The sequence below is a fragment of the Lepus europaeus genome, chromosome 11, assembly GCF_033115175.1.
Source record: "Lepus europaeus isolate LE1 chromosome 11, mLepTim1.pri, whole genome shotgun sequence".
Classification (NCBI taxonomy): domain Eukaryota; kingdom Metazoa; phylum Chordata; class Mammalia; order Lagomorpha; family Leporidae; genus Lepus; species Lepus europaeus.
In genome coordinates this window covers 20,675,353-20,687,415 of record NC_084837.1, presented here as the reverse complement: position 1 = coordinate 20,687,415, position 12,063 = coordinate 20,675,353, and the positions used below count along the sequence as shown (strand labels likewise).

The 12,063-nt window shown below is 41.3% G+C and overlaps 1 protein-coding gene across 7 annotated transcripts in view; it reads left to right on the top strand.

The window, feature by feature from the left end:
• Positions 1-12,063, top strand: part of KTN1 (kinectin 1) — an 87,116-nt gene that overhangs the window by 31,288 nt on the left and 43,765 nt on the right. For all 7 annotated transcript variants that reach the window (XM_062205069.1, XM_062205073.1, XM_062205072.1 and 4 more), the window contains exons 12-18: positions 742-779; positions 1,487-1,577; positions 2,315-2,383; positions 2,879-2,916; positions 3,072-3,153; positions 4,401-4,469; positions 11,638-11,672. In XM_062205069.1, the coding sequence (XP_062061053.1) occupies positions 742-779; positions 1,487-1,577; positions 2,315-2,383; positions 2,879-2,916; positions 3,072-3,153; positions 4,401-4,469; positions 11,638-11,672 (422 nt within the window). The remainder of the gene's footprint in view (positions 1-741; positions 780-1,486; positions 1,578-2,314; positions 2,384-2,878; positions 2,917-3,071; positions 3,154-4,400; positions 4,470-11,637; positions 11,673-12,063) is intronic.

Sequence of the window (12,063 nt, the reverse complement as noted above, 5' to 3'; positions counted from 1 at the left end):
TGTGCCACAGCGCTGGCCCCCATTATAGAATTCTCAGTTGTTTGTAGCAAAAGTATTAGTTTAGAAGACTGACTCTGAAAGTTAAGTTTCAGATAAGTTCACACTCTCAAAGCTTTGAGCAATTTTCCTAATTGCTTTCTTTGTAGAAACTACTGCCTAGAATTGGGAGAATTATGTACTAGGGGAAAAAAGTGTGGGTGTGGGGCTGCATGGATGCATTATCAACTCAGATTGAGAGCTTTAGTTAACCAGCTGTGAGATAGTTCTGGAAATTTTATCAGAAATCAAGTAATTCAAGAATTTTGAATTTATAAATCCTTTTAGAAAGTAAAGATCAACATGTGTATTACCAAACTGTTGAATTATCTTATTCATGAAGTAGATTATTCATTATTGAAAATTGTTACTAAGGGGAAGCAGCTAGCCCAGGAATCAAATAAAATGGCCTTTGTGGCTGTTTTTCCTATAAATTTGTTTCTTGTCACTTATGTAGTTTCCAGGACTGCCAGCTTGTTCTGATCCAAATGTCTTGTGAAACGTTTAACCACTGATACTGGCTGTTGCTGGTTAGACAGGCTTTGAGGTAGTAGCTATTCTTTGTTGAACACCCACCAGGGGCCAGATACTTCTTTAACAACTTTATATGTAGATTAATTTGTCTTCCAGTTTTTGAAGCTGTGTTGTGATTATTACACAACTTTTAAGCTTTCTCTCAGATGATTTTATGTTTTTCTTTCTTAGACCTCCGCTTCAGCTCTAGCAGAAGAATTACATAAAGTGTAAGCCTAACTTTCCAAACTTCTCTTACAATTGTGTAGTCACCACTAACTGATATTTGTTATATTTCACACGTAACGACCAACTTGATGCTCTGTCCTGTTTGGGAAATATTCTGACCTAGATTTGGACCAACCTTTTTTCTCTTTTTTTCCTTTTAGTTAGTTGTGTCCCTACACATTACACATTCTGCTTTTGTGTATTCATGATAGAAAGTGGAAAACTTTGTTTCATTGTGGTGTTAGTAATTATGTGAAAGAGGTCATTTTGCTTTTTGAGTAATGCAAGTAAATTCATTTTTGTATCTGATAAGTAGTTGTGGCCATTCTGTGTTTAGCTTTGTGGTAAGGTACCCAAAACAAAGGTCTGTGCTTATCTCTGTATATGTTGTGTAATTTTGTATAGATACAAATAACTGGAATTCAGAAATCTGGAACCTGAAATCTGGTTTTGATATTGCCAGCCTTCTAAGCCTAAACAAATGAATTAATTTCTGTAACCTTGAGTCTTAATATAGAAGTTTGTATTTTAAGTAGCTGCAGTAAGGCATTGTGATGGTTATTAGTAAACTGAAAGGATCAATAGAAAGAAGGCACAATTTTATGAGAGACTATTTTAGTAAGATAGTGCTGTTTAAGGCTCTTAAATCTTTAATTTGTGATTTGACTTCTAAATGTTTATTGAATATGCAAATATATTTCCTTTAAAGGATTGCAGAAAAGGATAAGCAGATAAAAGAGACGGAAGATTCTTTAGCAAATGAACATGATCATTTAGCAAGTAAAGAGGAGGAACTTAAGGTACAGTACTTCTTTTTCTATTTTTTCAGGTTTATTTAATTACTTGAAAGGCAGAGTTGTGCAGAGAGGGAGAGGGAGACAGAGAGAGAGAGAGATATCGATCTTGTTCACTTCCCAAATGGCCACAATAGCTGGGGCAGATCCAGGCTGAAGCCAGGAGCCTGGAGCTTCTTGCATGTCTCCCATGTGGATGCAGGGGCTCAAGGACTTGGGCCATCTTCTGCTTTCCCAGGCCACAGCAGGGAGCTGGATTGGAGTTGGAAATGGAGCAGCCAGTACTCAGACTGCATTCATATGGGATGCTGGCGTTGATGCTGCAGCTTTACCTGCTCTCTTACCATGCAGACCCCGGTACAATAATTCTTAGAAAAGGCTGCAGCAGTTTACAGGACTTGACACTGTATAACACTTGCATATATTCAAGATGAATACATACATGTGAAGAATGGAAAAAACTTCAGAACTCATTTGAAAAATGTACCTCTTTGCTAAACTACAACATCCTCTTTAGTTCTCTTGAGAGGAAAAAAAATCAAAGGACTTTTCTCACATGATATAATTCACATTAATTTTAGGAAAAGGCTTATAAGAATTGGTAGTTTCTCTTTCTGATTTAGGAAATTTATAGTTTGAAACTTTTGGTTAACTCATAGGAAGCTCTCAGAGATGCTTTGCAACTTTAAAGTTAGTTATGTTAGATATTAGTTGTAATAGAGTATTCTTTTTCCTTGTTCTAGGATATACAGAATATGAATTTCTTACTGAAAGCTGAAGTGCAGAAATTACAGGCCCTGGCAAATGAGCAGGTGGATATTTATTGCTTTTGAGCACTTAAGTTAGATTTTGAATTTCTTCTTTTTTTATTGCTATTTCAAGTGCCAATTTCCTTGTGTAAACAATAAATATAGTGGTTACTGTGTGTTAACTGTATGATGCATTTTGTAAGCTTGTTTGTGTTGACCATGATCTTACAACCTGTTCGATATTACTATTTCACATCGAAATAATGTTTGATTCAGTGAATCAGTCACTTCTAAGTTAAGAGAGGAGTCAGCTAAAACTGTTTATGTGCTGGTTTGGTTTAGCTTTTGCTGTTAAATTTAAAAAGGATACACTTTTTATTAGGGCAGCAGTTGACATGTGAGTAGTAAAAATCAGATGGCAAAAAAGAAATGTATGTTATTCCTGTAACTTATTTCAAATATATGAGAATGATAACTTTAGTATGTAAAAATAAGTGAAAGAATGGTTTTGAGTACTTTCTGGGAAGTGATACAGTTCTCTTCTCATTTCTGACACAGGCTGCTGCTGCGCAAGAATTAGAGAAGATGCAGAAAAGGTGATGAAAGTATTGTATATAGAAACATTCAGATGTTTATGTTGAAGTCTAATTGTTGCAGAAAGTATTGCTGCTTATAGCAGATAGTTATATACGTGGTTTATGTACACTTTCTCAATGTATGAACTATTTTAATTGATGGTTTTTTCCCTCAGTATTCATGTTAAAGATGATAAAATAAGATTGCTTGAAGAGCAGCTACAATGTGAAATTTCAAACAAAATGGAAGAATTTAAGGTATGTGATGAAGCTTGTGAACTCAACTTCCTTATAATAATAACCTTTTATAATTTTCAGTTGAAGAGAATCTAGAAATAGTAATTTTTACAAGTATGTTTGGATTTCAGAACTTTTTTGTACCAAAATAAGCGTGTCTTTTAATCATTTTCCATGGACTTTTTTTTTGTAGAAAAGACTTAACTTAAAAGATTCATTTATTTATTTGAAAGAGTGACAAAGAGGGAGAGACACAGGGAAAGAGATCTTCCACCCCCTGGTTCATAACCCAAATGCCGGGCTGGCGCCGTGGCTCATTAGGCTAATCCTCCGCCTGCGGCACCGGCACATTAGGTTCTAGTCCTGGTCGGGGCTCCAGTTCTGTCCCGATTGCTCCTCTTCCAGTCCAGCTCTCTGCTGTGGCCCGGGAAGGCAGTGGAGGATGGCCCAAGTCGTTGGGCCCTGCACCCGCATGGGAGACCAGGAGAAGGCTCCTGGTTTTGGATCAGCGCGATGTGCTGGCCACAGCGGCCATTGGAGGGTGAACCAACGGCAAAAAGGAAGAACTTTCTCTCTGTCTCTCTCTCTCACTGTCCACTCTGCCTGTCAAAAAAAAAAAAAAAAAAAAAAAGTCATAACCCAAATACCAACAACAGCTGGCAAAGCCAGGAGCCTGGACCCTTCATTAGGTTCCACAGTTTGGGTGGCTGGAACTCAAGTACATGGGCCATCACTTTTGCCTTGCAGGCACGGTAGCAGGAAGCTAGATTGGAACCAGAGGTGAGACTTGAGCCCAGGCACTCTGATAAGGGATGTGGACCCATCCCTCCATGAACTCTTTGAAGTATCTTCATATATAACGTTTCTCTGAAGTAACATTTCTATGGTTTCTTTGGGGGCTTGTTCAGTGAACTTTATAATGATTTTTTTTTTTTTTTTTTTTTTTTTGCCCAGATCATGTTCCCTGTTCTAATAGACTTTTTTGATTTATTTGTCCTTTTTCTTGGCAGTTTTCAGTTGATAGTTTGTGTTGGTGACTGTTTTATCTTTCTCCATTTTGCTGCAGTATTGGTCTCTAGTGATAGCCAGCTATTTTGACAGTCTGTCAGTGAGATTTGAGTTCTTATGTATATAAGAACTGTATATAATTTACCTGTACTTTGAGTACTTGATCCAATAATAAGGGTTTGATTGTTAAAGGGCCCATTCAAATGTTTGCTTTGTTTCCTGTTTCTTAATAAACTGTAAGTTGATATTCTTTCTTCCAGATCCTGAATGACCAAAACAAAGCTTTAAAATTGGAAGTTCAGAAGCTACAGACCATTATTTCTGAACAGGTAAGGCTTTGCAGACATTAAAAAGTAGAAATACCCGCTATAAAACATGACTTGATTTCTTCTTAGTAATCAACTCACTTATAAGAAATTCTGCTCAAACTTAGTTGTGTCTTTTAATTGCATTTCTGTTCCTCTTGTGTTTATCAAGTATCTAAATCAGGAAACTTTCTTACCTGAGATGAAGCTAATGCTAATCTGCTTGTAGGCACTTTAAAAAAAAAAAAAAAAGATAATAGAATGCATACAGAGGACTTCTTTAAGCCATTTTGGTATATTCAGGGTAAAAGTCCTGCCCTCGCCTTTTGGAGCTTCAGTTTCTTCTTTTAGTCAGCATGGTTTCTGTGTTTTTTGTTTTTTTGTTTTTGTTTTTTGTGTTTTTTTTGACAGGCAGAGTGGACAGTGAGAGAGAGAAACAGAGAGAAAGGTCTTCCTTTTGCCGTTGGTTCACCCTCCAGTGGCCGCCGCGGCCGGCCCACTGTGGCTGGTGCACTGCGCTGATCTGAAGCCAGAAGCCAGGTGCTTCTCCATGTCTCCCATGCGGGTGCAGGGCCCAAGCACTTGGGCCATCCTCCACTGCCTTCCCGGGCCACAGCAGAGAGCTGGCCTGGAAGAGGGGCAACCGGGACAGAATCCGGCGCCCCAATTGGGACTAGAACCCAGTGTGCCGGTACCACAAGGCAGAGGATTAGCCTATTAAGCTGTGGCGCCGGCCAGCATGGTTTCTTAAAAAAGAGAATGGACTTGAAATCTATTACGAGCACTGAAAAGCAGTGATGTTGATCAAATTGTCTACATTTCTGATACTGCACATCCCAGATCTTTCACACTGAGATGGTACTTAACATAATTTGTCAGATTTAAATGGGGAGGTTTATTGTATATAGCGCACATCTAATCCTTAATTCCTTTCCCTTCATATTTATTTTTTCTGTCTTATCTCCACCCCATACCACCATACCATCATCAGTCTTCTGTATTTATAGGAAGTCATCAAAACTATACCAGCTTCAAACAGGCTTGGCTCCATAAAATGGAGCCCAGTAATGTCTGTTCTCTGGCTATTTCTGAGTCACCTGTTTTACACAGCTCTTCAACTTAGACTTTCACAAAGTATTCTAGAAACTCTCGACATTAGAATAAATGCTTGCATGTTTCAGTAACATTAAATTTTTGGCATCTGGCGGCGCTGCGGCTCACCAGGCTAATCCTCTGCCTTGCGGCGCCAGCACACCGGGTTCTAGTCCCGGTCGGGGCACCGATCCTGTCCTGGTTGCCCCTCTTCCAGGCCAGCTCTCTGCTGTGGCCCAGGAAGGCAGTGGAGGATGGCCCAAGTCCTTGGGCCCTGCACCCCATGGGAGACCAGGAGAAGCACCTGGCTTCTGCCATCGGATCAGCGCGGTGCGCCGGCCGCAGCGCGCCTACCGCGGTGGCCATTGGAGGGTGAACCAACGGCAAAAGGAAGACCTTTCTCTCTGTCTCTCTCTCTCTCACTGTCCACTCTGCCTGTCAAAAAAAAAAAATTAAATTAAAAAATTTTTGACATCTACTTTTTTTTAAGAATTACTTATTCATTTGGAAAAGTTAGAGAGAGAGAGAGATTCCACCCGCAGGTTCACTCCCCAAGAGCCACAACAGCCAGGGCTGGGCCAGGCTGAAGCCAGGAGCTTCTTCCAGTTCTCCCATGTTGGTGCAGGGGCCCAATCACTTGGGCCATCTTAGATGCGCTGCTTTCCCAGGCCATTAGCAGGTAGCTGGATTGGGAGCTGAGCAGCCAGGGCTCAAGCAGCACTCATATGAGGTAAAAAATTCTTTCCTCCACTTGCTCTTTTCTGCCATTAAAGCTCTCAATTGTATTTTTTATTTCATTGATTGAAGATTTCATCTCCAAGATTTCTATTTTTTCTTCTTCTTCTTTTTTTAAAGATTTTATTTATTTGAGAGGTAGAGTTAGAGAGAGATGACGAGACAGAGAGAAAGGTCTTCTATCTGCTGATTTACTCCCCAAATGGCTACAATGGCCAGAACTGGGCTGATATGAAGCCAAGAGCCAGGATTTTCTTTGGGTCCCCCACACGGGCACAAGGGCCCAAGGACTTGGGCCATCTTCCACTGATTTCTTAGGCCATAGCAGAGAGCTGGATCAAAAGAGGTGCAGCTGGAACATGAGCAGTGCCCATATGGAGGGCTGGTGCTGCAGGCGGAGGCTTAGTCCACTCTGCCACAGCACCGGCCCCTATTTTTTTCTTCTTCATGAGTTCTGTCTCCTTAGTAATATTTTTTTTTATCTTTTTAAAAGGTGTTTATTGATCATATACAAAATAAAGAAAACCTTATATATCACAAACATACACTATGTACAGCAATAAATACCGGCGGCCAGGCCCAGGGCCGCCCCTCCTGGACAATAACTTAGCAATAAATACTGCGCGGGGCCCCGGGGACAGGTTCTCCTTAGTAATATTTTCATTCATGTCACTCATTGATTTCCTTATTTCTTTAACCTATGTGTATTTTCTTGCATCTCATTGAGTTTCCTTACAATCGTTTTGAATTCTGCATCTGTCATTTCATAGATTTCCTTCAGTTCAGGATCTAATTCTGGAGGAATATTGTGTTCTTTTGGAGGCGTCCTGCTACCTTGCTTCTTCATGTCTCCAGTGTCCCTATGTTGACGTCTGCCCATCTGGTGTATTTGTCACTTCCTCTTTATGGACTAGATTTTATTGTAAAAGAGTTTATGGTTTACCCGGAATGCAGTTTCTCTTGGTTTGTTGCTTTAGCTTTGGTTCTAAGTGAGCCCAGGAGTGTGTAGTCTCTGAGTAATTTCTTTTGTCTTAATCTGTGTCGGCTGTGTCCGTAAGTGACACAGTGGTCTAGTCTGCTTCCGTTCATAGGGATAGAAGTGTGGCTATGAGATGAATAAGGGTTTCCTTGCCTGTGCACCTTTGGTCCACAGAGAGTTCCATGTCAGTCTCCCTGGCAAATATGATAGGACCTTGTTCTTGGTGCTGAGGGACCAAGGGTGCTGCTCTTGTCCCACTGGCAAGCCTGAGTGGTGCTGGGGCTCATGGCACTGATTGCTGTGGCTCTAGGACTGTGTGATACAGATGGACCCTTCCTCAGCTCCTGCTAGGAGACTCCAACGTGCTGTGACTCCTGATACCCACAGCCATAGTTTTAGGGCTAGTTGATGTGAACTGGTCCCTGTTCCAATCATACAGTGTGACTGTAAGATATATAGAAGATTTTATTCTGAAGGTGTGAGTTTAGAGAGGTGGAATGTAGTTAGATTCTTCCATATGTCCACCGGGTAGATTCTAGTGGCACTGAGAAGTTTATAATGAATTGTTCCAGTCCTGGTGTTGCACATACAGTGGAGTCATTACCCAGACCTCCCAGGGTGGGAGCAGATTGTTTAAGGGGCTGCTTTTATTGTAAGCCCCCAGAAGCTGGGAGTGAATCCTCCTTGCTCACATAGGGTACATTAGCAAAGTTTTGGGGCTAATGCCCCAAAACTCCCACAGTTGCAAAATGTGGGGGGTCTGTTCTTTGCCTCATACATTACCTTTACTCTGACAGTGATGCTGGTAGGAGAGTAGAGGTGTGCAGTGGGATTTTCTGCTGCAGAGCATTTGGTGCTCTGTGGGAGTAGGGGAGGGGAAGGAAGCACGGGAGCTTCCCTGCTACAAGCCTGGCAATTGCTCAGACCCCAGTCAGCTGTCCAGGCGTAAGTGAAATAAACGGGAGACTGTGGAGTTCCTTCTCAGCTAAAACTGCGGGTGATGGGGTGCATGGCAGTTTCTTCCTACTTTGATAGTTTTAAATTGGAGGCTCACAGCTGGCAGTGGGCTATGCCACGTGACTGGTTGTACTAGTGTCTGTCTTACTCCTCTTGTCCCATGGAGCCTTCATTTTTTTTTTTTTCCACTTCACCGAAAATTTCCATCAGTCAGACACCTGGAAACATAGCTCTTCTTTTGTTCTTTTCATATCCCAGAGAAGCTTAAGTTAGTGTGGCCATACCCTCTTCAGCCATCTTGGACCTGCTTCATAGGATTTTTTTTTATTTATTTAAAAGATTTTTATTTATTTATTTATTTGAGTGGTAGAGGTACAGACAGAGGGAGAGACGGAGAGGTCTTCCATCCACTGGTTCACTTACCAAATGGCTGCAACGACTGGAGCTGAGCTGATCCGAAGCTAGGAGCCAGGAGCTTCTTCTGGGTTTCTCACGTGGGTGCAGGGGCCCAAGGACTTGGGCCATCTGCCACCGTTTTCCCCAGTCCACAAGCAGAGAGCTGGATTGGAAGAGGAACAGCCAGGACAAGAATTGGCACCCACATGGGATGCTGGCACTGTAGGCAGAGGCCCAACCTGCTGTGCCAACAGCACTGGCCCCCTTTGTAGAATTTTAATTTCTTTCATTTCCACCTTTCTTTTTTTTCTTTTTCTCTTTCTTTCTTTCTTTCTTTCTTTCTTTCTTTCTTTCTTTTTTTTTTTTTTTTGACAGGCAGAGTTAGACAGTGAGAGACAGAGAGAAAGGTCTTCCTTTTTCCGTTGGTTCACCCCCTAAGTGGCCGTTACAGCCGGCGCGCTGTGGCCAGCGCGCTAATTCCTTCCTGCTCAGTCAGAATTCTGAGTGACAGTTGACAGATGAACAGTTTGATTACAAAAAATTTCAGTCCTTTTATCAGGAGTTTTATCCTGGAGGATATCGTGAGCTTTTTGAAGCAGAAGCCAGTAAGGATACCAGGTTGTTTTTCGAGGTGTAGGAAGCTGAAAGACAACAAGTAGCAGATAAGGTGACTGTGTACACTGAAGAAGGGAAGGCTCCATTTGGATGCAGGCCTGCTGGTGGTCAAGTAATGCAGATAAATCTCTTAGAATAACGGAAAACAGAGGGGTGAGGGGAAATGCGTCTTGACTTTTTAGCAGAGGAACAGAGTGTGGCTTTTTATTTTTGTTCAGCAGATTTTGAAGATTCATTGGTCAAGATTCTTTTTTTTTTTTTTTTTTTGGTCAAGATTCTTAAGTAAAAACTGTAAGAAGTTTCTTTTGTGTGCCCTGCTGCCTTGTTGTGTTGTATTGCAGAAGAATTTGCTGTTGTCTAATATATATATAGCTCTGAAGATCATTTAAAGAACAACCAGTAGAATTGGGTTAAAGTGTGAAATAAAGTAGAGATGTTGGATAGATGCTAAGCTGGGTCAGTTTTTCTGCATTTGAATATTTGATGAGCTGAATCCAAAAGAACTGGTTAAACTTTAACTTCATTAAAGGAAATTGAGTTCATGACATAATTGTTTACTAATTAAGTACATGTTCAATGCGTTGCTACATACTGAGGCTGTGAACATGAATGACTTAGTATGGGGATAGATGTATAGAACAGAAAAGTGTGATGAGAATTCCTGAACTACATGTACCAGTTTAGAGGAAGAAATAATGCATTCTGTTTGAGGAAGAGGGAGAGAGGCAACAAAGGGGAGAACTAAGCCTGATTTTGAAAAATGGCCTTGAATGTGCCCAGCTTCTCAGGGACACTCCAGGCTGAGAGAACGCAGAGTTCTGAGTCATGGCAGTGTGTGCCAAATTGCTATGTTTAGTGCAGAAATGCAAAGTATGAGGTGTTGGAAGTAGAAAAAGATTTGTTAATGCCTAATTATAAAGGACTTGGTATACTATGTAAGGATTATGAAGTTGATCTAGCAATGTGGGCAAGCCACTGAAGAGTGCCACAGGATGAATGAGCACTTAGTATAGCATTTTAGAAAGGTCTCTCTGTTGAAAACGAGCTGTTTGAATTTATATGAGTAGGATCGACTGAAGGCAGAATACAGCTAAATGATTAAGGTACAGAAAACATGAATTTAATAGTATTAGGTCATGTTGACTCACGCCTCCCATATTGGAGTGCCCGGGTTCAGTAAGTAGCAGCCTCTGTTTCCTAACTCCAGCTTCTTGCTAATGTAGCCCATCAGAGGCATGGTGATGGCTCAAGTGATTGCGTTCCTACCAGCAGGTTGGAAGGCTTGGTTTGCATTCCATTCTCAAGGTTGGCCCCAGCTAAGTCCCAGCTGTTGTGAACTTTTTTTTTTTTTTTTTGACAGGCAGAGTGGGCAGTGAGAGAGAGAGACAGAGAGAAAGGTCTTCCTTTTCCATTGGTTTACCCCGCAATGGCCTCTGCGGCCGGCGCACCACGCTGATCCGAAGCCAGGAGCCAGGTGCTTCCTCCTGGTCTCCCATGCAGGTGCTGGGCCCAAGGACTTGGGCCATCCTCCACTGCCTTCCCGGGCCACAGCAGAGAGCTGGCCTGGAAGAGGGGCAACCGGGACAGAATCCGGTGCCCCAATTGGGAATAGAATCTGGGGTTCTCTTTAACCACAAGTTATAGTTTGTAATGATTCAAAAATTATTCAGAGGGGAGTATAAGACACAGAGAAGTTGGTACTTGGGATGCCCACATTCCATATCTAAATACTTTGAATCCACTTCTGATGAAGCATTTACTAATATGCACCCTGGGAGGCACCAGTTGATAGCTCAAGTGCTTGGATCTGCTACTCTCCTGGGAGATCTTGATTGTAATCTGAACTTCTCACTTTGGCCTGGTCCAGCCTTAGCTGTTGGGAGCATTTTGGGGATTGACTTCGTGGATAGAAGATCTCTTTCTTTTTCTTTCTTTTTTCTTTTTTTTTTTTTTTTGCCTTTCAAGTGGAATGAAAATAAAACATTCAAGAATTTTCTGTTAAAAATTATTCATGTTGGGGCCGGTGCTTTGGCATAGTGATTAAACCCCCGCCTACAATGCTGGCATCCCATATGGGCGCCAGTTTGAGTCCTGGCTGCTCCACTTCTGATCTAGCTCTCTACTATGGTTTGGGAAAGCAGTAGAATATGGCCCAAGTGCTTGGGCTCCTGCACCTGCGTGGGAAACCCAGAAGAAGCTCCTAGCTCCTGGCTTTAGATCAACACAGCTTTGGCTGTTGTGGCCATTTGGGAGTGAACCAGCAGATGGAAAACCTCTCTGTCTGTCTCTCTTTGCCTCTGTGTGACTCCCTTTCAAATAAATAAATAAATCTTAAAAATAGATTTTCTTAAGCTAGTTTTACTTTCTGCAAATTTGATAAAATTAAACTTTTTTTTTTAATGTTGTTTTTCATTTTAGCCTAGTAAAGATGTTGTGGAACAAATGGAAAAATGGTAAGGTTTTAGACTTTTCTTTTACTGTTTGGATAATTGATTTGTCAAATCTGAAATAAAAGATTATTAACTACCTTAATATGTAATCTTAAAATTCTCTTTATACTTTGTAATGGAAGAAAATGTGTGCTATTGATGACCTGGGGTCACAGTACTGTTTGTGATTGTCCTATGTGGCAGGGCTTCGCTTGTTTAGGCTATCGTATAACAAGCATCATTGGAACGCATTTTAATAGTGGTAAGGAAGAACCCTCAGATCAAAATCCATGATCCTCAGAAGCCATGCCAGAAATAAAAGTTGATAAGGGGTGATGGACAATGGAATTTCTCCTTGAAGATACTTAAAAATGATTGAGGGAGACAGAGGAAGAGAAGGAAATGTGGTTATCTT